The sequence below is a fragment of the Aquarana catesbeiana genome, linkage group LG06 (genome assembly GCF_042186555.1).
Source record: "Aquarana catesbeiana isolate 2022-GZ linkage group LG06, ASM4218655v1, whole genome shotgun sequence".
Classification (NCBI taxonomy): domain Eukaryota; kingdom Metazoa; phylum Chordata; class Amphibia; order Anura; family Ranidae; genus Aquarana; species Aquarana catesbeiana.
The window spans coordinates 105,066,016-105,093,807 of NC_133329.1; the positions used below are offsets into that span (position 1 = coordinate 105,066,016).

General features: G+C 44.1%; 1 protein-coding gene across 1 annotated transcript in view; it reads left to right on the forward strand.

Annotated features, from left to right (window-relative positions):
- The first annotated feature begins 3,144 nt into the window (after positions 1-3,144).
- Positions 3,145-27,792, forward strand: part of INTS15 (integrator complex subunit 15) — a 33,299-nt gene continuing 8,651 nt past the window's right edge. Inside the window, exons 1-6 of the mRNA XM_073636598.1 lie at positions 3,145-3,296; positions 11,448-11,646; positions 14,622-14,843; positions 15,458-15,623; positions 16,845-17,330; positions 24,139-24,178. Coding sequence (XP_073492699.1) covers positions 11,455-11,646; positions 14,622-14,843; positions 15,458-15,623; positions 16,845-17,330; positions 24,139-24,178 — 1,106 coding nt within the window. The 5' untranslated portion in view covers positions 3,145-3,296; positions 11,448-11,454. The remainder of the gene's footprint in view (positions 3,297-11,447; positions 11,647-14,621; positions 14,844-15,457; positions 15,624-16,844; positions 17,331-24,138; positions 24,179-27,792) is intronic.

The following is a 27,792-nucleotide window of genomic DNA, read 5'->3' on the forward strand; positions in this document are numbered from 1 at the left end:
GGAGCCCCCCCTCACATCAGGAGTCCCCAAGGGAGCCCCCCTCACACCAGGAGTCCCCGGCGGAGCCCCCCCTCACATCAGGTGTCCCCAGTGCCCCCCCTTCACATCAGGTGTCCCCAGTGTCCCCCCCACTCACATCAGGTGTCCCCAGTGCCCCCCCCACTCACATCAGGTGTCCCCAGTGCCCCCCCCACTCACATCAGGTGTCCCCAGTGCCCCCCCACTCACATCAGGTGTCCCCAGTGCCCCCCCACTCACATCAGGTGTCCCCAGTGCCCCCCCCACTCACATCAGGTGTCCCCAGTGCCCCCCCACTCACATCAGGTGTCCCCAGTGCCCCCCCCACTCACATCAGGTGTCCCCAGTGCCCCCCCCTCACATCAGGTGTCCCCAGTGCCCCCCCCACTCACATCAGGTGTCCCCAGTGCCCCCCCACACTCACATCAGGTGTCCCCAGTGCCCCCCCCACACTCACATCAGGTGTCCCCAGTGCCCCCCCACACTCACATCAGGTGTCCCACAGCGGTGCGCGCGCTCACCCCCCACCTAGAACCCCCGCCCCTTTCCATATCAGACTGGCAGCGGGGCGGAGGGTAGGCGGGCCGAGGCGGAGCGGGGCGAGGCGGAGCGGAAGCTTCGTCTAGCCTCCCCCCAGCCGTCTTCCTGAACTTCAACAAAATGGCGGCCGGCGGAGACAATGTCTCCGCCGGCCGCCGACCTCTAGCGGCGGCGGCGGCGGCGGCGGCGGCGGCGGTTTCAAAAACCGGAACCGAATTTTTCGGGACATTTCCCGGGACACCACAAATCCGGGAATGAAGTCCACGTCCCGGGAATGTCCCGGGAAATTCGGGACAGTTGGCAGCTATGGTAGTAGTGTTGTTATCCGGCTAGATCCCTGTCTCTTTTCAGCCAAGGAAGATGCACTGACCCAACAACACCTGAAAGAGAGAAATCAAACAATGCAAAAGCATCCTACCCTATAAGAATATAGTGCAATATGTACACAGTGATTTGAACTGATCCTCAGCCGAGGGCAGCATGAAAATGTAAAAACATCCTATACATGTCTACTTTATTTACATCTTGAAAGCAGGCCCCATTCTCATTGAGAATTCACCCCCCTTTCTGATGAGCGTGGAACTATAAACTTCAGCAACGCTTTAACCACTTCAGCCCCAGAAGAATTGACCCCCTTCCTGCCCAGGACATTTTTTTGCGATATACTGCACTGTGCCGCTTTAACTGACAAGTGTGCAGTCGTGGGACGTTGTACCCAAACAAAATTGACGTCCTTTTTTTCCCACAAATAGAGCTTTCTTTTGGTGGTATTTAAATAACCTCTGGTGGTTTTTATTTTCTGCGCTATAAACAAAAAAAGAGCAACAATTTGGGAGCGGGGCGTTTTGGGAACCGCCCCAAAGATGCTCCCTGCAGGACTTTTCCGAACGTCCCGCAAGCGCAAAGCCCCAGTGTGAAAAGTCACGCTGAAATGAATGGGAGGCGGTTTTCAGATGCTATTTAGAGGCTAGAAAAGAAAAAACTGCACTAGAAACCTATATAATAAAGCAGCAGCTATCAGTGGGGTAAACACTAAAAACAAATACAAAATAGAAATGCCGCGCTTAAAATATGATAAATAAATAGATTCTGTGAGAGAAATAAACTCTTGGTGATGTGAAACTAATTAAAGTCCAAAAAAAGAAGAAAAAGAAAAATTCAGCACAATTCAACTGTCCAATTAATAACACTCTGTGATTGGATCAAGCAAAAGGTATTCCCAACTGATGAATGGCATGCTTACCGGATAGCAAGCCAAATCGAGCAGGTGGCTTAAACCCAGCCTAGGCCTTTTAGAACTGGTCACAGTGGGGTATAGCAATTTTCACTCACGTTGAATTAGCGTTGAATCCACGGAAAATTAACCCAAATAATAAAGTGACAACATAGCGTAATACTGACATATAAATGAGTGGATAAAAATAAAAAGCGTGACACTCACATAGTGAGAGAAATATAAATTTCATGTATTAAACACCCAGTTTAGAGGCTATTTCTAGCGCTAAAACGTCTGAAAACCGCCTCTGTGTGAAAGGGGTCTTAAGGCCCGTACACACGATACGAAAATCAGATGGAAAAATTCGTACAACGAGCTGTCTGTGGATTTTTGGATTGTTAGTACGGTGCTTTCGACAGACGATTTCACTTTTTTGTCAGACAAAAGCTGAATGTGCAGACTATAAAATTTTTGTTGGATGTGAACTCAACGTCTGATTTTCGTTTAAAAAAATTGCAAGAGCAAGACTACGCATGCTTAGAAACGAAAGAATATATACAAAACTATTCAACACATTACGTCACTTCTGACGTTGTATTCTGTCGTACGAAAATTTTCGTGTTGTGAGTAACCTCTTCACTTTCGACATGAGACTAGCATAGCTCCCAACTGTCCCTGATTTGGTGCAATGGCCTTCTGTCCCTCATTCCTCCTCATATGTCCCTCATTTTGGTCTGATCCATATAGCTGTATTTAAAATGCAATTTTTATCTTTTAAAAAGTGTTTCCCAGTGCTAAACTTTTCATCCAAATTCTAAATTGCTGCATTAGTAGTAGTAAAAAAAGCCCTTGTGGATTTAATTACATTTTTTGGGGGTTAATTCTCCTTTAAGGGGGTGTGGCAGGGGGGCGTGTCCCATGCCTACATACATTTGCTGGTAGGTGTCCCTCATTCCCATCTCAAAATGTCGGGGGGGCATGCCACAAAAATCGGACGTTCGGTCATCCGAAAATCAAAGCGTGTGTACGAAGGTTTTAGAGTAGATGGGGGAATTGATTGGATTTCTCTAGTCCAACCTGTGAGCTGAAAAAGAAAACTGAGCTGACAATGTCAGCTTTATTTATGTGAATAAAGGAGGAGTTATCACTAGACTAAGGTCTGCTAGTGAACATTTTATTTTAATCAGTGCAAAAAAAAAAAAAAAATAGTAGACAGATTTCCTAATCCAACATTAGAGCCTCATGTACTTCGGTTGCAGCATCATTGGATGAAAACCTGAAAAGTGTCCGGACAGCAGAGTACCATTGCCCCGCTTTGCGTATAAATAAAGTTTTTCAATTTTCCGAGTGATAAAAAATAAAGTCACCGTCGATTGGCGGAACCACATCGAGGCTTGGTTAGACGCCCCGCCTCCTCAGGCTACGGTGGCCAGGTGGGGATGAATTGGGCCTCGTTGTAATTGGTGTGCTTCCCCTGAGTGGGAACATTCGCGGCAGAAGGGAGCGAGGCCGGGGACACAAGGTGACGGGTTGGTGAGGGAGGAATAATGATAATGGCGGGCAGTAGATGGTCAGGGCAGCTCGGGGTAACTCTTTCCTGTTCGGCATGCAGCAGCTCTTAGTCCTTTCATTGATCATATTCACTTCCTGTACAGACTCTAATGTGACCCCATTCTGGTTTTCTTTCCAGCTAATGTGGATCCAAAAGCAAACTTTTTTTATTTATATATAGAGTAGGGAATGTATAAAACCCCTGCCAGTGTATTTGTGTCTCCTTGGAGAGATTTCCCTTCACTTCCTGTCTTGTTGAAACAACAGGAAGTTAGAGGGAAATCTTTCCACTGGTCTTTTAGATAGTTGTCACCCCCCACAGGTGTCTGCATTGGAGGATTTTACTTCTGTTTATGTTACAGGGACGATGGTGGCCAGGAGAGGGTGAATCTTCCCAGCGGGGACACAGGCAGCAGTAAGAACCTGACCGATGTCCCACCATTCATGGCTGTGGAGACCCTCTAAAGCCCAACTCTGTCCTCCCTCCTTCTTTCCCCTTCTTCCATCCCCACTTTTTTTTTTTTTTTCAGGTTTGGATGGAGCAGGGGATGTTAGAATCTTAATCACTTCAGCTCTGGAAGATTTACCCCCCTTCATGACCAGGCCATATTTTGCAATACAGCACTGCGTCACTTTAATGTGTATAATAATATATATATATATATATATATATATATATATATATATATATATATATATATATATATATATATATATATATAATTATTATTATTATTATTATTATTATTATTATTTTATAACATAATTTTTTTTTACTTTCTGCTATAAAATGAAAAAAATCACATTTCTTCATCACTTTAGGCCAATATGTATTCTGCTACATATTTTTAGTAAAAAAAAATCCCAATAAGCGCATGTTGATTGGTTTGCGCAAAAGTTATAGCGTCTTCAATCTATGGCATATTATTATTTATTTTTATTTTTTTTATTAGTAATGGTGGAGATCGGCGACTTATCTGCGACATTGCAGTGGACAGTCAAACACGAACTGGCACTTTTTGGGAACCAGTGACACTATTAGGCCTCATGCACACTGGATGTTTTTTGACGTTTTTACAGCAGCTGTTTTTGGCTGTAGACGTGTGTGTGTTTTTTTTTTTTCTACAGTCATTAACCACTTAAGCCCCGGACCATTTGGCTGGCCAGAGACCGGGGCACTTTTTGCAATTTGGCACTGCGTCGCTTTAACTGACAATTGCGCGGTCGTGTGACATGGCTCCCAAACAAAATTGACGTCCTTTTTTCCCCACAGATAGAGCTTTCTTTTGGTGGTATTTGATCACCTCTGCGGTTTTTATTTCTTGCGCTATAAACAAAAAAATAGCGACAATTTTGAAAAAAAAACGCATTATTTTTTGCTATAATAAATATCCCCAAAATATATAAATAAACATTTTTTTTTCCCTCAGTTTAGGCCGATAAGTATTTTCTACATATTTTTGGTAAAAAAAAATTTCAATAAGCGTTTATTGATTGGTTTGCGCAAAAGTTGTAGCGTTTACAAAATAGGGGATAGTTTTATGGCATTTTTATTAATATTTTTTTTTTTTTATTAGTAATGGCGATGATCAGCGATTTTTATCGTGACTGCGACATTATGGTGGACAGATCGGACACTTTTGGCGTGATTTTTGGGACCATTCACTTTTATACAGCGATCAGTGCAATTAAAAATGCATTGATTACTGTGTAAATGTGACTGGCAGTGAAGGGGTTAACCGCTAGGTGGCACTGTAGGGGTTAAGTGTGTCCTAGGGAGTGATTCTAACTGTGGGGGGGCTGTGTGTGACACAACACTGATCACCGCTCCCTATTACAGGGAGCAGTGATCTCTGTCCTGTCACTAGGCAGAACAGGGAAATGCTTGTTTACATTAGCATTTCCCCATTCTTCCTCTCCGTGAGACGATCGCGGGTATCCCCGCGGACATCGAGTCCACGGGACCCGCGGTCGCGTGTGCCCGCAAGCCGCCTCTTAAAGGGCAACGTACAGGTACGTGATTCTGCCTGTACGTGCCCTTCTGCCCTGGTATATCTGCGTGGGGAAGCGGTTAAACTCTCCATCATGTTATCCTATGTGTCCATGCGCACACAGGCTGTTATTTGAACAGTAAAAAAAAAAAAAAAAAAAAACTAAGCGGGTTCTGAGAGATGTTTTTCAGCTGTAAAAATGCTCTATCGCTGATAAACGTGGATAGATGCTAAAAAACGTCACTCACCAGTGTGTTTTAACGTTTTTGATCCATTGAAAAAAAAATGTTTTTCTTCAAAAAAAAAAAAAAAAAACGCTAATAAACGCTATTGCAAAAATGTTGAAAAAAGTTGAAGAACTCCCTGCAAAGCTACTGCCGTTTGTATAAGGTTATTTTAACGTCCAGTGTACATGAGGCCTTACAGTGATCATTGCTAAAAAATATGCACTGTCACCGTATTAATGGCACTGGCTGGGAAGAGGTTAACATCAGGGGCGATCAAAGGGTTACCTATGTGCCTAGCCTGTGCTTGTGTAGTGTGTGAAAGTTGCTTTTACTAGGGGAAGGCATTTATCCATATGCCTGCTTTACAGGAACACAGTATCTATGCCTTCCCTACTGACAGAACGGTGATCTGCCTTGTTTACATAGTGATCTGGCTCTCTGCCTAATGATCAGCCGGTGCCAGTGGACATCAAGTCCACAGTACCCAGAGATCAGTTCCCGCTGCGCCCCAGAACTGGAAGAACTGGAAGTGTCGATTTACGTACAGCACATAGAGCAGTCACCCTGCTGCAGTATATGGGCGGTCCGCAAGTGGTTAACCACTTCCATACCGGGCCTACTCTGGCACTCCTCTCCTACGTGTAAAAATCATCATTTTTATTTTTATTTTTTGCTAGAAAATTACTCAGAACCCCCAAACATTATATATGTTTTTTTTTAGCAGAGACCCTAGTGGTCGTTGCAACAAAACACTAAATTTAGCCCGATTTTATTTATTTATTTCTATTTTTTGTATAAATGATGATGTTATGCAGAGTAAATAGATACCTAGCATGTCACGCTTTAAAATTACATGCACTCGTGGAATGGCGCCAAACTTCGGTACTTAAAGGGGTTGTGAAAAAACCCTTCTGTAGTGCAGCTGCTCCCCCCCCCAGAGCCCCCCCCTAGCAGCTTCATCAACTGTCTCTAGGGTCCTCATTGGATAGATTGATAGCAGCAGCAGCCATTGGCCAGTGACACGGGAGCCGGGGGCAGGGCAGAGTACTGCTGTCTGTGTCAATGGACGCAGCAGCAGGATTCGGGAAAACGCCCGCACGGGTGCCCCCTTGGAATGTGGATCTCCGAGGGGGCACGTGATATGAGGAGGAGCCAGGAGCGCTGCTGGGGGCCCCCAGAAGAGGAGGATTGGGGCCACTCTGTGCAAAACCCTTGCACAAAGGAGGTAAGTATAACATGTTTGGTATTTAAAAAGAAAACAAAAAACTAACCTTTACAACCCCTTTAAAAAAATCTCCATAGGTGACGATTTAAAAATTTCTTTTACCTGTTTGGAGTTACAGAGGAGGTCTTGGGCTAGAATTATTGCTCTCGCTATAATGTTCGCGTCAAAACCTCACATGTGTGGTTTGAACGCCGTTTACATATGTGGGCATGAGTTACGTATGCGTTCGCTTCTGCGTGCTTTAAATTTTTTTTTTTTTTTCTTTTGTTTTCCCTCTATTTTTTTTTTATTTTGACACTTTCCCTTTTAAAATTTTTTTTTTTGATCACTTTTTATTCCTATTACAAGGAATGTAAATATCCCTTGTAATAGGGCATGACAGGTCCTCTTTGCAGAGAGATGTGAGGTCTATAAGACCCCACATCTCTCCTCTAGGCTGGAAAACCTGAGATCAAAAAACAAAACAAACAAAAATAAAAAAAAAGATCTTGGCTTCCCAGCTGAGGAAATGGCAGTGTTTACATCTGCCGAGGCCAGACATGACGGGAGATAATGTCATGCCTGGCCTCCGAAGGTCATAGAGACGGCCGGGGACCATCTGGTCTGCAGTATTCTCTATGATAAACGGCCGCCGCTGGTCGATTCGTTCTCCGGCTCGTCGTTCGCACAGGCGAGTCGGAAGAAGCACTAGAGGGCAGCGGGGGAATGACGACTTCATAGTAGTTCATGCACTACTTTGGTCCGAAGCAGCGGGAGGGGAAGGAGGGGGACTTCATGCACTACTTTGGTCTGACTTTCATGCAACTGGGAGGCCACAGACTTCAATGTTAACCCTCAAAAGTTGCATTAAAGTTGTAACTGAATGTTATACAATGTAACAGTTGTCCATTATCACTGGTCAAAGCCAAAGTCGTATCCAAGTTGGACCCATCCAAAGTTTCATCCAAAGTTGGGGCAACTTTGGTGTCCTCCAAGTGTGAATGGAGCCTTATGGGGGGCACAGACAGCAATAAAAACTGACAGGTGTTCTAATCCTTCTCCACTCTATCCAAAACTAAAAAAAAAATTTGCCCTTAAAGCCACATTTAGCATGTCATCTTTTTTTTGGGGGGGGGGGGGGAACCCTGTTTTTAGAGGGTTCCAGCTCCCACTTCCTTCCCGTTGCACCGCGGCGCAGGAAGTAAGTTCAACTCTCCCCCTCCCTCTCGGCAATCATCTGGGACACGTCACAGGTCCCAGATGATTGCTCGGTGTGTCAAAGCGCACAGCGCGGCTCGCCACAGAAGCCACAGCCGGGCGCCCACAGTGACAATGCCGGTGCTGCAGAGAGGAGGGAGAGACAAGCGGGCTTCGTTCCCCCACATCGCTGGACCCTGGGACAGGTAAGTGTCCGATTTATTAAAAGTCAGCAGCTGCAGTATTTGTAGCTGCTGACTTCAAATTTTTTTTCTTTTTTAGTCGGAGCTCCGCTTTAATTCTACTTTAAGGCTTTGCGCATTTTGTGTGCCATGCAGGGATGTACTCAAAATTGTACCAAGTTCCCACAACATATAAAAATGTGAAATCTTTTTGCAGGTGCCCAGCACGCCCATGAATTCTTAACGGCACCTTGCCAACATGCCTGTCAAAATCCATAGAAATAAAGTACCATGTGTTGTGGTTCAGCAAAAAAAAAAAATTAAGATGTTTGCACTTTGGTGCAATTTTGACTCGTAGGGCGGGCCAATAAAATGAATGGGCTGTCCTAAATGCACCATGCAAAAATGTGATCGCACCATCATACCCGCCTAGGGGTGAACAGATCCAGTGGCTAGCCCCACCTTTACACTAGGATCACACCTTTGTGTGGCGGGAATGCATGCAAAGTTCTCTACGCCGGTTTAGACTGCACGTTTTTTTTTCTTTTGTCACGAGCAGAAGCCACCAGACTTTCTAAATTAATAAAGTTATTCAAACACTAAAAAAATTCCCAACATGCTCAAAATGGTGCTGCCCTTTAGCAAATGCGTGGTGGTGCCATTCATTGTTGATGGCACCACCACACATCTGCTAATGTGCACGCGCCAAATGGCACCGACCATATTTCAAAAAGGATCAGGGGCTCCTTTTCTGTGTTTCTCACGCATAGGGCAGCCAATTAAAATGAATGAGCTGCCCTACACATGACGTGCAGAAACGTGTGCTTTGGTCGCACCTGTACACATGAACCTAGCTTTAAGACTATGTTACACCCATATTTAGGGTGAATTCACACAGGAACAGAAAGCTGCCAGAGCACTCTACCACTCTGGCAGCTGTCTGTTTCGGGCTGCAGTAGGGGGCATTGTGGTGTGTAATTGTGTTTTTTTTTTTTTTTTTTTTTTTTTTGTACAAACTTTATGTAAAGTGTTCAAAATGTACACTTTGTTCAAAATGCGATTTGCGCACAGTCCGTTGCTCTAAAATGCAGCATGTCAGTACTAGACTGTGTTACAGTATGAATAGGACACATAGGAACAATTGTTTCCTGTGTATCCTAGCGGTAACAGATGTTTTACAAATCAGTAAAACATCTGTCACTGCACATAGTGCTGTGATTATAAACAGCGGGAGCCAATCGGTGGATCCAGCAGACCCGATGTTCGCCGGCACCCCACGATTGTTCCCAAGAGAGGCAGAATGGCGGTCTACCTATGTAAACAAGGCAGATCGCCGTTCTGCGAGAGGGGAAGACGGAGATCTTGTGTCTCTGCTAAGCAGGAACACAGATCTGTCTTCCCCCGGTCAAGGCACCCCCCACAGTTAGAAAGCACTCCCAGGGAACACATTTAACCATTTGATCGCCCCTGATGTTAACACCTTTTCTGCCAGTGTCATTAGTACAGTGACAGTGCATTTTTGTAGCACTGATAATGGTATTAGTGTCACTAGTACCCAAAAAGTGTCAGGTGTCTGATTTGTCGGCCGCAATGTCGCAGTCCCTCTAAAAATCACTGATCACTGCCATTACTAGTAAAAAAAAATTTAAATTCCATAAATCTTTCCCATAGTTTGTAGACGTGGTAACTTTTGCGCAAACCAATTAATATACGCTTATTGGGTTGTGTTTTTTTTTTACCAAAAATATGTAGCAGAATACGTATTGGCCTAAATTGATGAAGACATTTGATTTTATACATTTATTTTTTTTTTTTATTGGGTATGTTCATAGCATAAAGTAAAAAATATTGTTTTTTTTTTTTCAAAAATGTCACTCTTTTTTAGTTTATAGCGCAAAAAATAAAAACTGCAGAGGTGATCAAATACCACTAAAAGAAAGCTCTATTTGTGGGAAAAAAGGACATTAGATGTATTTGGGTACAGCGTCTTATGACCGTGCAATTGTCAGTTAAAATAGCGCAGTGCCGTATCGCAAAAAATGGCCTGGTCCTGAAGGGAGTAAAACCTTCCGGGGGTGAAGAGGTTGCATTTTTGAAAGAGAAACAAAAATCCATACTTGCCTCCATGTTGCAGCATCTGTCCCACTTAGACTCTAATGCCGCGTACGCACGAGCGGAATTTCGGCCCGCAAAAGACTGATGAGATTTTTTCGTCGGAAAATGCGACCGTGTGTATGCTCCATCGGACTTTTGCTGGCCGAATTCCAGCTAGCAAAAAATTGAGAGCCTGTTCTTAATTTTTCGGTCGGAAAAAGTTCCTATCCGAAAATGCGATCGTCTGTTGCAATTCCGACACGCAAAATTCCTACGCATGCTCGGAAACAATTCGAAGCATGCTCGGAAGCCCTGAACGTCATTTTCAATGCGGTCGTAAATTACGGTCGTAATTTCAGCGAACTTTTGCGTGGCCGTGTGTATGCAAGGCTAACTTGAGCGGAATCCCGTTGGAAAAGCCGTCATATCTTTTTCCAACGAGAAAAACGATCGTGTGTACGCGGCATTAGACTCTGAATTGAGCGGTCACATGACCGCTGATCACTAACTTCTCAGTTCACTCTAAGCGGAAACTGTTACTCACTGTTCTCTGCTCTGCGCCTCCGCTAATGAGCGTCAGCTGGGGAGGGGGTGGGTGCAGCTGGCTCTGCTTTAGCCATACGCTGAAAGGCAGAGCTAGCTGACAACCGGGCAGCCAGGTGGATCCTGACAATATTGTCAGGATCCCTACCAAGTCTGGCGCTGATAGCTGAAAACCAGCTGTTGCGCACTAACTCTGGGTCACAGGAGAACAATAGCATATGCACTGTTATGGCAAACAAGAAATGTGGTCAAAGAAGCGTTGGACATACTACTTTTAAAACCAAGGTCCCCAATGCTGCAAGGTAGAAGTGTGAGCCACTGTGCTGCATGTACCAATGTGCAAAGTGTAGAACAATCCAGTTTCAAATGCGGCAGTTATTATAGGTAATGATGAAATGTTCACCATAAGAATTCCTAACACAGTATACATATAGATGTAACATACCAGCTTGTTTTTTTGTTAGATGCAAATAACACTTGTGCTCTGCAAGTTTCAACAAAACGTTGCTGTAGATACAAATTTCAGGCAAACCTGCCCCCAGCCATACACAGGCTGTCTGCAGAGTGTCTCATTGTCCATCCATATTCTGTAAATTATTACTGAACAAGGCCAGTAGTGTCCTCTACTTGCTGGCATATATGGAAGCTGTCTTTTAAAACAAGGATGTTTGCTTTACTTTCCAGGGGAACGATGAGCGAAATTCGCCATTCTCTCCTGCGGCGTGACGCTCTTAGTGCAGCAAAGGAAGTATTGTACCACCTGGATATCTATTTCAGCAGTCAGCTCCAGAATGCTCCTGTGCCACTGGTCGAGAAAGGTCCTATCGAACTACTTGAAGAGTTTATCTTCCAAATACCCAAAGACCGCAGTTCTCATGGCAAGGTATGTCTGGCATCTGACACACAGTCATAGTAGTCTGTAGTATGCGGAATCGTTTATGATTGTATTTGCTTATTGTTAAAGTGGTAGTAAATGTTAACTATAATCCTATCCTATCTATGCAGCATAGCCTGTATAAAAAAAAGATCACTGTAAATACCTTCCTCCTTTCTTCTTCCTTTTTTTTAATCCACTCCAGTACAGTCACATGATCCAGCAGCTCTGGTTCCTGTGTAAGGGAACGCTCGAGGAAGTCTCTCCTGGGACCTCACCTGCAGGCTCCCATTGCCCCTTCATTATCCACACTATTTCCTGCAGCAGCCGATCTCTGACACAGGGGGTGTTGTAGCTGCTTGATCACATGACCACACCAAAGTGGATTGGTATGTAGAGGGAGTGAGGGAGAAGCGGCATATTTAAGAATACTAATGGTTAGCCTTATCTTCCACTTCAGTGTGCCGTAGACCCAAGAAAAAAAAAAAAAAAAAAAAAAAAATCAGTCCTGCATTTAACACCAAAACGGTTTTGATCCCCATTGGAAACATGTTGACCATTTTGTTTCCAGAGATGCGCAAATTAAATGTTTCCTCAAAGCAGACACATACACGTGCATTTAGGTCTTGTTCACACCTGTAGACATCTTCTAGACGTTCTCCTATGATCGTGCTTCCCGCGCCCCCTGCGGCGGTGCACTTCGGCGTGGATCTGCGATCGCTGTGTCCTTAGGCCCCAACTGATCAGATTGGGGTAAAGAGCCAATCTCAGCGGCTCTTTACCATGTACCCAGCTGTGTCTGAACACAGCTTATCACAGTGTAAACAGGATTTGCCGGTTATCAGCAGTCCTCCCCTCACGCTGACAGCGTGTGAGGAGAGCCGATAACCAGCAAATACACACAGGGGACATCTACACTTATAATTGGGGCACTGATCATCAGTGAAGGAGAAAAATTACTTTTCTTTAAAATTGTAACCGTTACTAAGAAAAAACTTTCTTTTTTTTTTTTTTAGCAAAAAATCCAGTGCTGATTAAATACAACCAAAAGAAAGCTCTATCTGTTTCAAAAAATGATAAAAATCTATATTGGGTACAGTGTTGCATGACCACGCAGTTGTCATTTAAATGTAACAGGTCTAAAATCTGAAAATCCGGCCTGGGCAGGAAGGGGGTGAAAGTGCCCAGTAGGCAAGTGGTTAAGTGGGGGCGTAGAATCGTTGTTCCTGCTTCTCCTGCTCCCTGGCAGTCCATGTGAACACGCCTCAACACCTTTTGAGGTTGGTTGGTGACCAGTACCACCTTTTTCAGTAACATCATAACTGACACATGAAGCAGAGGAAGGAACATGTCTGTTTCATGAAAAGCTGGATATTAAAGAAAAAAAAAAAAAGTGCTGTTTAAATCACTAACTAACCAAATACTGTAGCTTCTCCTCCTAAGGCTGGGTTCACACAATTGCGAATTGGATGAGGGTTTCTCCACATCCAATTCGCATGTAAGGAGATTGTGACCGGCTCTCTTTGGAGCTGGTTCACACATCTCCGGAGTGGCTCCGGTGCAAATTGCACAGGTGTCCTGTGCGTTTTCAGGTCTGAATTCAGGCAAAAATTAAAGATGACATCGGACCTGAAACGGTGAACAGGGACGCTCGGACCCCTGCTGTGAGCCATTCCGTGCTGCAGTGTGAACCCAGCCTTATTACCTGTCCAGGGATCCCATGATGTCGGCACCCCAGCGCTAAGTGAAAGAAGGAGGGGGGGCCGAAGTCGCCACTGCGTAGTCTCCCGGAAGTGGATGATGGTACCTGTCAAACCAGGTACCCGCTCCCCTCTCCCTGTCGAAAGGTGCCAAATGTGGCATCAGAACCGGGGGGGAGGAGACAGATAAGAGGATCTTGCACTTTTGGGTGGAACTTTGCTTTAACCTACTCCCCATGTAATGGGTTATCAGTTAATTTAGGCTGGGTTCACACAGGTCCCTGTAAAAATTTGTGTCCGTCTCCAGCCTTTCCATTTGAATATGCTAATTGGAAGCTCAGGTTACATAAACCAAACAAAAACTGATTTCTTAATGGCATCCTTGTAGCTGAGGTTTTCCAGATTGATCCAAAAAGGACGTGTGACAATCGCAGGTTCCTAAATGAATGAATTGAAAACACAAATAGCTAATCATAGGGCACCCAATATGTCGGTTTTCATACCTCCCACACCAGCTTTCCACTGATCACCTCAGAGCAAGAGGGCTGACACAGGGTATCATCTGTGGTACACTTGACAGATATGAGGAAGGCACACTGAATAATTTTTATTGGCTGCACTGCATTTCTAATGTAAGAGATGCTAATTTATGCTTACAGAAGTTGGATTTGCCAGATAGCAAAACAAAAATGCAACAAGCAAAAGTTTTACAGACCGACATCACTAAAACTCCTAGCAGGTTTTTGTACTTCTCAAAATACCGAAGCAGTGTTTTTTGTTTATTTTTTTTTCTTATGCATTTTCTGCATTTCCATTGATGGGCACTGATTGGCATCACTGATGGGGCAGCACTGATCAGGGCACTGATGATCAGTGCCCTGATTATCTGTGCAGATCTCCCCTGTGAGGAAATGCCACTGATTGGCTCTCCTCATGCTTAGAACTGGCATTTCCTTGTTTACATGTGATCAGCTTTGATTGGACACAGCTGATCACATGGGTGAAGAGTCTCGTCATCGGCTCTTTACCAGGATCAGTGATGCGCTGTGTTCCGGGGACAGAGTGCACCACCAATGGGCGCGCAAGCGTGGCGAGAGTGGGAAGACATCGTATGATGTCGTCCCAGAATAAGTGCTCCCGCCTGCCTGTCCATCATTGGACAATACTGTGGGCGGGAAGCAGTTAAGTAGTACATTGCCATTTCTTTGCGTTCCATTTTCAATTGGACTTTGTATATTTACTGCCAGTTTTACCAAATTTTGCTTTTCTTCTGTTTCTTTCCAGCGACTTGGCGCCATTCAAGAGCTGCAGCTTTTGGAGATACTGTGCAATTACTTCCACGAACAAACCAAGGAGCCAGTCCGGCAAGTCATCTTTAACTCCCTGTTCAGCCCACAGGGAAATAAAGCAGATGAGCCGCGCATGGCTCTGCTAGGAAAATTGACCTCTATGGCAGTTGCGGTATGCCGGCTACCTGTGCTGGAGAGTGCCGCTTCCTGGCTGCAGGTAATCCTTTATAGAAGATGTGAAAATTTGAATGAATCTCCTTTCTTCCATATTATTATTTTATTTATTTATTTTACGTTTTAGAGCAATGGGAAAGGAATATATACTAATGGCAAGATTTTTATTTGAAATTCCTAAATTATTCACTTTTACTTATTCTATTCCACATTAGTAAAAAAGTGATTTTATTGCTGTTTTTGTTTTCTCTTTAGAGAGGTTTTCCTTTTGGTTTCTGTTCAATAATATATCAGGCAATGAAGGGAAGTGTTCCCAACAGGGGCATAACAGCAGTAAAATTTAGACGCAGTATCTATTTTTTTTTTTCTCACTCTATTCAAAACAAAAAGTGTTTGTTTTTTGTAGGAGATTTTGAGACGTGATTTAGTGGGAAATTGCTACACTACCTCAGGTCCTCCCAGTTTTTAGGCCTGAGGCTCCATGCTAGCTCTTGCAAGATAATACCTGTGTCACATGAGGTCTTTAGTTGTTTTGTCAAAGTAATGACGTTCCCACATTGGATTTTGATATGTAATAACTGAATTGCTTGGATGGTGACGTTTTCAATTCCAAATTGACTCAGTTTGGTCTTCTTTCTCCTCCCAATTGATCGGCAGCGCACTCCAGCTGTTTACTGTGTCCGCTTGGCCAAAGCACTGGTAGATGACTATTGTGGCCTGGTGCCAGGCTCCATCCAGACGCTGAAACAGATCTTCAATGTCAGCCCTCGCTTCTGCTGTCAGTTTATCACTGCTGTAGCTGCATACTATGACATGTCTACAGGTGAGAGTCCTTTAGCAATGTGGTATTGTTGATATGCTTCTCTGTTAGATATGTATAACCAAATTGGTGCAGGTAAGTGAAAATGCCAAACTGATGTGTATGATTCTGAACTGTGGCTTTGGGCAACCTGCTGCCGTCCAGCTGTTGAACTCAACAAGCTGTTGTGCAAGCCATTCAGTCCCAGATTCAAGCTATATTGTCCAGAAATATGAGAGTGCTGAAGCACTGTTTTTGCCAGTTTCTCTGCCCAGCTAACTCAGCAGAGTATGTGCACAGAGCCTGTGAAAGTTATTGTGATGTTTTGTTTTAATGTACACCATTTTAAGAACCTCATGATATTAAATCCTGTGTACCTTCTGTCCCTGTGTGTGTGACCACTCATCTATACCTTCTTCCCACTTGACTGTATAATGATCTGGCATAAACGCTTGCTTGTCAACGTGTTTTGGAGGTCTCCTTTACATTCACCCGCATCCACCAGATTCCAGTGGCAAGAATCAGAATGTTCCTGTGACTGGATGATGGGTATATGCGAATAGCGGCAGCTGCTCAGCCTGTACAAAGTAATGAAAGCAGCTGTTTGCATGTACTAGCACTACAAATGGTTATCTATAGTTAGGGATGTGTTTCTGAGCCTGGATGCAGTCAGATGCATCCAAAGTCAGACATCCGTCCCTGGCTACATGGGTACTTTTTACAGGATGAGCGGCCCCCACAATTCACATGCACCTGTCATTCCAGTCGCAGGAATACGCTGGTTCTTGCAGCTGGAATGTTTTTCCCCAGTAATTTTCTAGGACAGGATGAACTTTGGCTTCTCCCACCACATAGCAAATGCAAGCCCCTAAACACTGTAAAATTAGATCTCCTCATTGCTGCTTTAGTTTTGTTTCCTGTACATCAGCAGGCACTCTGCTCTCTTGGTATTTTTCTTATGGGTGGGTAATCGGGTGTGCCCCTTCCTCCTTGCTGATGGTCATGTAGGGGTGAGGGTAGCTCTGAGGCTGGTGGAAGGGGAGGAAACCCCATTTTTACAAAACATGGCTCCTTGATGTGTTAGGTCTATTGGCTACATCACTCCTGGGTCCAACCTATTAAAATGCATATATTGTAGTCAGATTTTAAAATTATTGTATATTGAGTTGAAGTAAGGAATACATATAAAAGTTTGAGTAGCAATTTCAGTTTCCTTGACATGTTTCCTTTCTTAATCTGTTGCAGAGGACCTCCTGCCCCCTCATGATCTTCTGGAAATGATCGTATCCTGGATTTTTGAAGATCCTCGCCTCATTCTGATCACCTTTCTCAATACCCCCATCACAGCTAACTTGCCAATTGGTTTCTTGGACTTCTCCCCACTAATGGGTCTGGTTCACTGGTGTATAATTGCGCCTCTAGCCTACAGACGCAAGCAGAAAGCAGCTGGCGGAGAGCCAATTAGAGATAATCAGAACCTTTACTCCAAGCTCCATCTGAGTGTGCTGCAAGGGCTCATGGTCCTTCAGACTCACCTTACAGAGAAAGGACTATATGGGCGACTGGCACTTGTGCTGTTTGAGCAGCTTGTACCATTAGTTGAAGAGTTAGGACAACTTTGTGAAGAGCTTAACCCACTTAATGCTGAGCAAGAGATGGAGTTGGCATTAGATCGTCTCGCCCAGGCGTTACAGGTGTCCATGGCAACAGGGGCATTGATTTGCACCCGTGGTAAGTTATGCATGAAAAGACACTAATTAGACTACCGATAACCACACAGATGAGGCCTCTGGCACACTTGGGCATTCAGCCCAGGTGCATGAGGCTACGTTGTTTAGTTGCAGGTTGATTGTACGGGCACACTGTCCAGACCCTTTGCCTAGAGCCTGTCCCTTTATGAGAAGCTGATAGCTGCTGGGGCTGGTTGGTGCACCAAGCAGTGCTTAAGTTTTAGTGCAGTATGTGACCAGGAATGGATGCTTGGAACATAAGCAGTCTGCACTCCAGGCATTTTTCCCTGGGTGCATACTGCACTAAACATCCATACTGCCCTGTGCACCGCCAAGCCACAGCAGCTGTCAGCCTCTCATAGAGTCTACCAGCCATCTGTGCCTAAATGCCATAGCCTCATGCATGAACAATTGCCCAGTGTGCATGAGGCCTAGGATTTTAGATAAAGTAGTAAAATACAGTAAAAACATGATTGAACGGGCTATATAAAAATAGTCAAAAACTCTCTTGATGGACAATACTTACTTCTCCCATTAGGGGGCAACCAAATCAGCAAAAATATTAAATACTGGTAAATAAACCAAAATAAAATAGAATAAAATATATATATACCATCCAATAACTCAAGTGTTCCTCAATCAGACTGTGTAAAACTGTGACCAACGGTGCTTTTAAACACCGACACAATAGATGAAAATAAACAGTTCCTCAAAGTGTGTCATAAATTGTGCATAATTTTCTCCAGCTTAATAAATAAAAATAATTTCCTACACCAAATAAATAATGCTGATGGATAGATGATATCAGAGCAGCTGTGATGCAATAATAAATATAAAAGTGCAACTCTATATCACATATATATATATATACAAAGTGATCAAGTGCAAAAAAGTGACATTAGTGCAGAGCCGTGCATATATACAGATCTGACTCTGAAATAGACTCCCAAAATCCAACTTCTCTATCCCCCTAAAATTATGAAGATACAAAAAAGAAAAAAAGAAAAAAACTGTGACAGTGAACTGTGATCAAGTCCAAAACTAATGCTTCATGCAATGTGATTCATAATGTCCATACAGATGGTTAATATTAACATGCCAGTAGCGTGACTTTGTGCTGGATTCATTCACTTGAACAGTAGGTGCAGCACACAGGTGTTTCCCCCAGCCTCTCACCTCTATCAGCGGCCCCCAATGGGCCAAGTCAGGCAGATAGTTAATATTCCTCTGTCAGGGATGATGCTCCAACAGCCGTCCCCCTCTTCCAAAGGGTATGCGTGGGTCAGACTCTCTAACTAGTCACCAGCGCTCCCACCGACCCCAGAATAACAATGAAGAAGGAGATGCTTCCATAGTGAAGTAATTCCAATACAAGTTTATTGATAAAAAGTAGTAACTTACATTAAAAACTGAAACTGTTAGCGAAATTGCAGCAGAAACAATCAGGCTTCCGGGTACGGCCGTCCCCGGAAGCCTGATTGTTTCTGCTGCAATTTCGCTAACAGTTTCAGTTTTTAATGTAAGTTACTACTTTTTATCAATAAACTTGTATTGGAATTACTTCACTATGGAAGCATCTCCTTCTTCATTGTTATTCTGGGGTCGGTGGGAGCGCTGGTGACTAGTTAGAGAGTCTGACCCACGCATACCCTTTGGAAGAGGGGGACGGCTGTTGGAGCATCATCCCTGACAGAGGAATATTAACTATCTGCCTGACTTGGCCCATTGGGGGCCGCTGATAGAGGTGAGAGGCTGGGGGAAACACCTGTGTGCTGCACCTACTGTTCAAGTGAATGAATCCAGCACAAAGTCACGCTACTGGCATGTTAATATTAACCATCTGTATGGACATTATGAATCACATTGCATGAAGCATTAGTTTTGGACTTGATCACAGTTCACTGTCACAGTTTTTTTCTTTTTTTCTTTTTTGTATCTTCATAATTTTAGGGGGATAGAGAAGTTGGATTTTGGGAGTCTATTTCAGAGTCAGATCTGTATATATGCACGGCTCTGCACTAATGTCACTTTTTTGCACTTGATCACTTTGTATATATATATATGTGATATAGAGTTGCACTTTTATATTTATTATTGCATCACAGCTGCTCTGATATCATCTATCCATCAGCATTATTTATTTGGTGTAGGAAATTATTTTTATTTATTAAGCTGGAGAAAATTATGCACAATTTATGACACACTTTGAGGAACTGTTTATTTTCATCTATTGTGTCGGTGTTTAAAAGCACCGTTGGTCACAGTTTTACACAGTCTGATTGAGGAACACTTGAGTTATTGGATGGTATATATATATTTTATTCTATTTTATTTTGGTTTATTTACCAGTATTTAATATTTTTGCTGATTTGGTTGCCCCCTAATGGGAGAAGTAAGTATTGTCCATCAAGAGAGTTTTTGAGTATTGAGCAGTAAGGAAGCATTGAGATTTCTTTAGTTTGAGATTTATATCAAGTGGTAAATTTTGATTAGCGCCACATAATTTTTACCTTTAATACATTACCTATTAGGGTGGGTGAGGCCACCTCTTATGTTGGCAGCTTCTCTAATCTTTGCTCTAGTACCCTTGATTTTGTGAGATTCTGGTTGTGCGCACTAGTTCTGTATCATTTTATATAAAAATAGTTATATTGTTCGTACGACCATACATGATGGATTTCTGCTTGGAGTAATCAAGTCCTAGCAAGAAGGGTTATGGTTAATGTGTCCAAAAAAGTCCAACTCCAGTCAAAAAATGTTTAGTTTTAGACATACTGTGGACAAGTTGGAATATCTGTAAAGGTTTAATTGCGCTCTGTGTACCCATTGGGCTGTTCTATTTTTTGTTCTCCCCCCCCCCACATGTCTTGGTGACACTAAGACAGTAAATAATGGGAAATCTCCCAAGCTGGGACACATTTGTCAGTAGGAACCTAACAAAGGCTCTAGGAAGCCTGTGACGATGGGTTTTTATTTGCGTCAAAGTAGTTTCTCTTTCCCAAGTCAATTAGAATGCAAAACGAGAAGGAAGGAAAGAGGTCAACTGTAGATTAAATGCACCTGTCTATGAACTGTAAATGATCTCAGAAGCTTATCAGAACAATTAAAATGCAAGCCCTGTGACTCAAGCCCAAAGTCCGTTCAACTCAGGCCTCAACTCTTCTCTACTTTCATTTTTCTTTGTTGACAGTGTTCCCGCTGGAGAGCTTTTCCTGGCTTTTTTTTTTTTTTTTTTTAACTTTGTCCCGGTGATTAGAGATGCAAAAAATGAGGCCATGCTCTGCAATGACACAGACAGCAGTGAAAAAGTGAGGGGTTTCAATGCATAATAAACAAATATGTGTATGACTGCGCTCAAAATATCAAGTGCTAACGCGGAACTTTACTCTCTCAATCAACTTGGATTATTTGTAATTATGCTGCTAGCATTAAAAAATAGATAGGAAAGTACGGTATATCATATTTACTGGTTTTAAACTTTCTTTTGCATTTCTTCGGTTATTTCCTGGTTTCCAGACCTAGGCAAATGTCATGCATCCCAGGAGTCTTCAGGAGGGAAGGTGGGGTTTGCTGAGCTAAGCACACTCTCTAGCGCCTAGCCTGTGCCCTGAGCTAAGGGCAGATGGATTCCAGGAAGTAACGGCTACATGAATCATCTGCCCTTACACAAGATAACCTCACCCAGTAATGCTAGGGAGGTGCTTTTCAAAGTCATTTTGCTTTTGAATAACAAAAATTTATTAAAGTGGTTGTAAAGGCACAAGTTTTTTTTTTTTTTTACCTTCATGCATTCTATGCATGAAGATAAAAAAACACCTGTGTGCAGCATCCCCCCCCCATACATACCTGAGCCTCCTCTTGATCCAGCGATGTCCACAAGAACCTTGGCTCCTCACGGACTCGTACTCCTGATTTTAGCTTTTGGCAGCAGCAGGGGCCACTGGTTCCCACTGCTGTCAATCACAGCCAGTGAACCAGAGGTTGGAGGGGTTGGGGCCGAGCCACGGCTCCGTGTGTAAATAGACACAAAGTCTTGGCTCAGGATCGTGCCTGCCCGGGTGCCCCCGCTGCTTGCTGTGGCGGTACCCGACAGGAGAGAGGGGCCAGGAGTGCCGGCGTAGGACCCGAAAAGAGGAGGATCCGGGCTGCTCTGTGCAAAACCACTGCACAGAGCAGGTAAGAATAACATGTTTGTTATTTTAATGTAAAACAAAGGTTTATTAACACTTTAACCACTAGCTGACCACCCTGTGTACGTTAATCTGCGGGGCAACTGCTCCCCTATGAAAAGTCGCGTACAGGTACGTGGTTTCGCTCTTCCGGGTCTGATTGGCTCCTGCTGTGTCCAGTCAGCGGGGCCTGCTTGATCATTCACGAGAGAGGTAGAACCGGAGTCTGCCTATGTAAACAAGGCAGATCACTGTTCTACTAGTAGGGGAGATGGGGATCTCTGTACACACACACACACACACACACACACACACACACACACTTAGAAAGCACTCCCTAAGGACACGTTTAACCCTTTGATCGCCCCTGATGTTAACACCTTGCCTGCCAGTGTCATTAGTACAGTGACAGTGCATATTTTTTTAGCACTGATCACTGTATTGGTGTCACTGGTCCCCAAAAATTGTCACTTGGTGTCAGATTTTCCCCCCGCAATGTCGAAGTGCCACTAAAAATTGCTGATCACCTCCATTACTAGTAAAATAAAAAATCCATAAATCTATCCCATAGTTTGTAGATGCAATAACTTTTGCGCAAACCAATATACGCTTATTGGGATTTCTTTTTACCAAAAACGTGTAGCAGAATACACATTGGCCTAAATTTTTTATAAAGAAATTTGATTTAAAAAAAATAAAAGTATATTTTATAGCAGAAAGTAAAAATGATATGTTTCTTTTTTTTAGTTCATAGTGCAAAAAATAAAAACTGCAGAGGTGATCAAATACCACCAAAAGAAAGTGCTATTTGTGGGTAAAAAAAGGATATCAATTTTATTTGGGTATGGCGCTGCACGTCCGTGCAATTGTCAGTTAAATTCACGCAATGCTGTATCGCAAAAAATGGCCTGGTCACGAAGGGGGGTAAACCTTCCGGAGCTGAAGTGATTAAATTGAGTTTTGGGTTTGTGATGCTCAGATACAGTGTAGTTCCGCTTTAAATTACCTAAAAAAAGACAAAGTGTTAAAATACTATATAAAATGTATCAACAAAATATTCACTTTCAAAATATTGTGCATTATTTTAACACTTTTTGTTGTTTTAGGTAGGTGAACACTTGATATTTTGAGTGCAGTCATACACATATTTTGTTTCTTTGCACACTCCACAGTGAGCTTAGTGACTGCAGCTGGATAATTATTTATTATATCTTTGGCACAGAGCTTTTCACATTTTTATATTTTTCATGCATAATAACCTCCTGTATGGCATCAGTTAATTGTATAGAGAGATTTTCTGAAATGTATGGCTTGGGCTTTACCAATAGGTGAGGCAGGCCATAGACCTGGAATTGACAGATGTAACAAGAGGGGAAGTACCGATTAACCTCTGTTAATTGTCATTGGAATTTCTTGTAGAACTCCTGTGATGGACCTTTCCCTACCACGTTTCTCATTACAATAATGGATCACTGTAAAAGTTATCTGTTGCTTGCAGAAATGCATAATAGGGATAGATAATGTAATTTGACTCAGAACAAAGTAAAATATTTATTATTGGTACTTGTATAGCGCCATCAATTTACACAGCACTTTACATATATACAGTACATTCACATCAGTCTCTGCCCTCAAGGAGCTTACAATCTAAGCTCCCTAACTCAAATGCATACACCTACTAGGGCCAATGTAGAAAGGATTCAATTAACCTACCAGCATGTCTTTGGAGCGTGGGAGGAAACCGGAGTACCCGGAGGAAACCCACTCAGGTACAGGGAGAACATGCAATCTCCATGCAGGTAGTGCAGTGGTTGGGATTCAAACTGATGATCCCAGTGCTGCTAGGCAGAAGTGCTAAGCCACTTAGCCACTGTGCTGCCCATAATAAAATCACCTTTTCATCCCTCATCTCTGCCAGATCTTTATAATGTTCAGCAGTATATTGCTCTTTTTTGTTTGGTAGTGGCATATATCAGATGCTTGTTGCATGAGTGTGCAGTGTCCTTTAAATATTTTACATTTGGTAAACTTATGGGTACGGTATTGTTGCTCCAGTTCAATTGTGGCTTGCTTAAGGCTGGCAATACTTGGAGCTAGTTTCTTTCCTGCAACCATGGGTTGCGGGAAAAAAAATTGACACAGACAGTGACACAGACAGTGTTGATGTGGGAATCCCTCCTGCGGTGCCATTGTCCTCTCCGGGCGGGGGAAACCGTCCCTGCCGGGAGAAGACCATGATTTTCGCTAGTGGCTATAGCAGCCGCTGGCTATAAAATCGCAAGAGGATCCTGCTGGCTGGCTGGTGGTACACAAGTGGATCATTTGATCAACTTGGTACATTCAGCATGCCTATTAATGGTTTGAATTTTGGGCAGGTCCTGCTAAACTGGCCAAGATTCGAACGGTGTATGGCCAGACTTACAAATGAGTCTTCGAAGGATTGCAGTGCTTGCTATATTGTTGCTACTGTTGGACAATAGAAACAAAAAAAATAGAATTGGGCTTTAGGCTGTGTAGAGGATAAAATATCTTTAAGCAAGCTGTTGCATATATATATATATCATATTCGTATGGAATACTTTTTTTTATTAACAAACTTTTTTTTTTTTTTTTTTTTTTTTTTTTTTTTTTTTTTTTTAGATGACCTGAGGACGCTCTGTTCTCGTCTCCCCCATAACAAGTGAGTGTTTTGAACAGTTCATTCTATTCATAAATCTCCTTTTGTCAAAAAAGTGAATGTAACAACAAAGACTGTACTTGTTTTGGCATGCCATTGCTGTCTCCATATCTAGTTGAACTGCTCTATGGTAGCAACTGTGGCGCTGCATCAAATGTTTGGAAGAAAGGGGGGGGGGGTGATGGGCAAAGCTCCAGAACAAAGCTGAGGCCTGGTTTGGCAACATACAAAAGTATACTTGTTTTTTGGGTGTTGTGCTTTGAATTGCTGACCTTAAACAGGCATACAGAACAGACTATAGTCTGACTTCACTTTCTGCATACTTGTTCCATATCAGTGATTCTTATATTCACCTTTTAATTAACCCCTTTACGCCGACCGGACGCAAATATGCGGCCCCACTGGACTGGACTGGGCTTTTTTTCCATGGGGCCGCATATTTGCGTATCTCCCTTTTGTGTATCACCCAGAGCTCTCCGGGTCCCATTCTAACCATCGGAACGCCTGATTCCATGTCAGTTGATCGCGCTGTGATAGCCTCTGAATATCTATCACCGTGATCAGTCACGGTGAAGCCTGCCCCTGTGTTTTCTGTCTTTGTGAATGGACGAGACAGATACATTGTATCTTTCTCTGTCCTTGCAGAGATAGGCCCCTTTTACATGGGCTTTCCAATCAGATCCGCCTGTCCGTTTTAAAGGCGGAACTGATCAGAGGCCTCCATTCACACCTATGGTTTGGCGGATGTCCGCTGACATCCACTGATATCCGACCCTGTCAGGGCCGTCTTTAATTTTGATTGGGCCCTGGGCAAACATTTTCTTGGGGCCCCCCCCCTCCATTCTGAGACATACAAAAAATAGCAGGTAGACTCAAAATCAGTTTACTGCAGCAGATCACGCAGCAATTGCAATTGTTTGCCAGAGGTTACAGCCTATCCTTACTGCTCACTGGCTGGTTTCTAGAGGTTACAACACATAATTTCTGCTTGCCGATTGGTTGCTAGAGGTTGATGTACATTATTAGCCCTCACTTGGTTGCTAGGGGTTACAGTACATCATTATCACTTACTGATTGGTTGCTAGAGATTAAAGCAGATCACTACTGTTCGCTGATTGGTTGCTAGAGGTTAATGCACATCATTACCTCTCACTGAGCAGTGGAGCAATCCCAAATAATTGAGCAAGTAAAGGCACATTAATACACATATTACAGGAGAGTGTCAGAGAGTGCAGACATACTGCAGGAGACAATCAGAGACTGTGGACATACTGCAGGAGACAATCAGAGACTGCGGACATACTGCAGGAGATTACCAGAGACTGCGGACTTACTGCAGGAGATTACCAGATACTGCGGACATACTGCAGGAGACAATCAGAGACTGCGGACATACTGCAGGAGATTACCAGAGACTGCGGACTTACTGCAGGAGATTACCAGAGACTGCGGACATACTGCAGGAGATTACCAGATACTGCGGACATACTGCAGGAGACAATCAGAGACTGTGGACATACTGCAGGAGATTACCAGATACTGCGGACATACTGCAGGAGACAATCAGAGACTGTGGACATACTGCAGGAGACAATCAGAGACTGCGGACTTACTGCAGGAGATTACCAGAGACTGCGGACATACTGCAGGAGATTACCAGAGACTGCGGACATACTGCAGGAGACAATTAAAGACTGCAGACATACTGCAGGAGACAATCAGAAACTGCGGACATACTGCAGGAGACAATCAGAAACTGCGGACATACTGCAGGAGACAATCAGAGACTGCGGACATACTGCAGGAGACAATCAGAGACTGCGGACATACTGCAGGAGATTACCAGAGACTGCGGACATACTGCAGGAGATTACCAGAGACTGCGGACATACTGCAGGAGACAATCAGAGACTGCGGACATAGTGCAGGAGACAATCAGAGACTGCGGACATAGTGCAGGAGACAATCAGAGACTGTGGACATACTGCAGGAGATTACCAGAGACTGCGGACATAGTGCAGGAGACAATCAGAGACTGCGGACATACTGCAGGAGATTACCAGAGACTGCGGACATACTGCAGGAGACAGAGACTGTGGACATACTGCAGGAGATTACCAGAGACTGCGGACATAGTGCAGGAGACAATCAGAGACTGTGGACATACTGCAGGAGATTACCAGAGACTGCGGACATACTGCAGGAGACAATCAGAGACTGCGGACATACTGCAGGAGATTACCAGAGACTGCGGACATACTGCAGGAGACAATCAGAGACTGTGGACATACTGCAGGAGATTACCAGAGACTGCGGACATACTGCAGGAGACAATCAGAGACTGTGGACATACTGCAGGAGACAATCAGAGACTGCGGACATACTGCAGGAGATTACCAGAGACTGCGGACATACTGCAGGAGATTACCAGAGACTGCGGACATACTGCAGGAGACAATCAGAGACTGTGGACATACTGCAGGAGACAATCAGAGACTGTGGACATACTGCAGGAGATTACCAGAGACTGCGGACATACTGCACGAGATTACCAGAGACTGCTGACATACTGCAGGAGACAATCAGAGACTGCAGACATTATACAGGAGATGGTCAAAGAACTTTCAGCAATGCACAGCTTTACAGTTGAATAACACAGCTCAGGGTTTCAGCAGTCAGGCATTCTATGGTTGTAAGGACATACCTGGCCAGCCAAACTCACTACATACATTCAGGTGTGTGGGCGGGGCTTCCACTCTCTGCTCTCACTACAACAGTTCCACTGATGCTTTGTGTTGGGGGCTGCATCACCTATGAATTGGGGCCCCGATGACAGCTTTGCAGAGCGCACAGAGGATACAGGAGGATGTATTCCCGCGCTAGTCAGCTGAGAGGGGCGGGGCTGGGAGCTCCACTGACGCTCTGACCCCGCCCACGTGCAGCCTGTGTACTCGGAATAGAGCGTCTGTAGTGAGAGCCAGTGATTGGAGTGGGAGTGTCATTGGAGCTCTCGGCCCCGCCCCCGGACCTCTGTATTCACCAGCCAGTATAGAGGAGGCGGGGCCGGGAGCTCCAATGACACTCCCACTCCGATCACTGGCTCTCACTACAAGCCGTCACGTAGGCGGGGTCAGAGCGTCAGTGGAGCTCCCGGCCCCACCCCCTCTCAGCTGGTTAGCACGGAATACATCCTCCCGTGTCCTCTGCGCACTCTGCAAAGCTGTCATCGGGGCCCCAATTCACGGCTAGCGCGGGCCCCCCAACAAAGATTGGGCCCAGGGCAAGTGCCCCGTTTGCCCTGCGCTAAAGACGGCCCTGGACCCTGTCTGTGAAATCCAGACTGATGGAGACCCTATTTTCCATCCGTTTGGCGGATGGGATTGGATGAAAACAGACAGGCGGTCAGTTTTCATCCAATCTCCACATAGAGGAGAGTGGGACTCTGACAGGTACGTCTCTGTACAGTGAGCGGAACCAGACCTGTCATCTGCCTGCACAGCGGGGATCAGCGGATCGATCCACCATTGAGCAAAGTGGGGTCTGCTGGGCAGACGGTCCATGTGAAAGGACCCATAGAGGAAAAAAAAAGTGTGTATAGAAAAATAAATAATAATAAA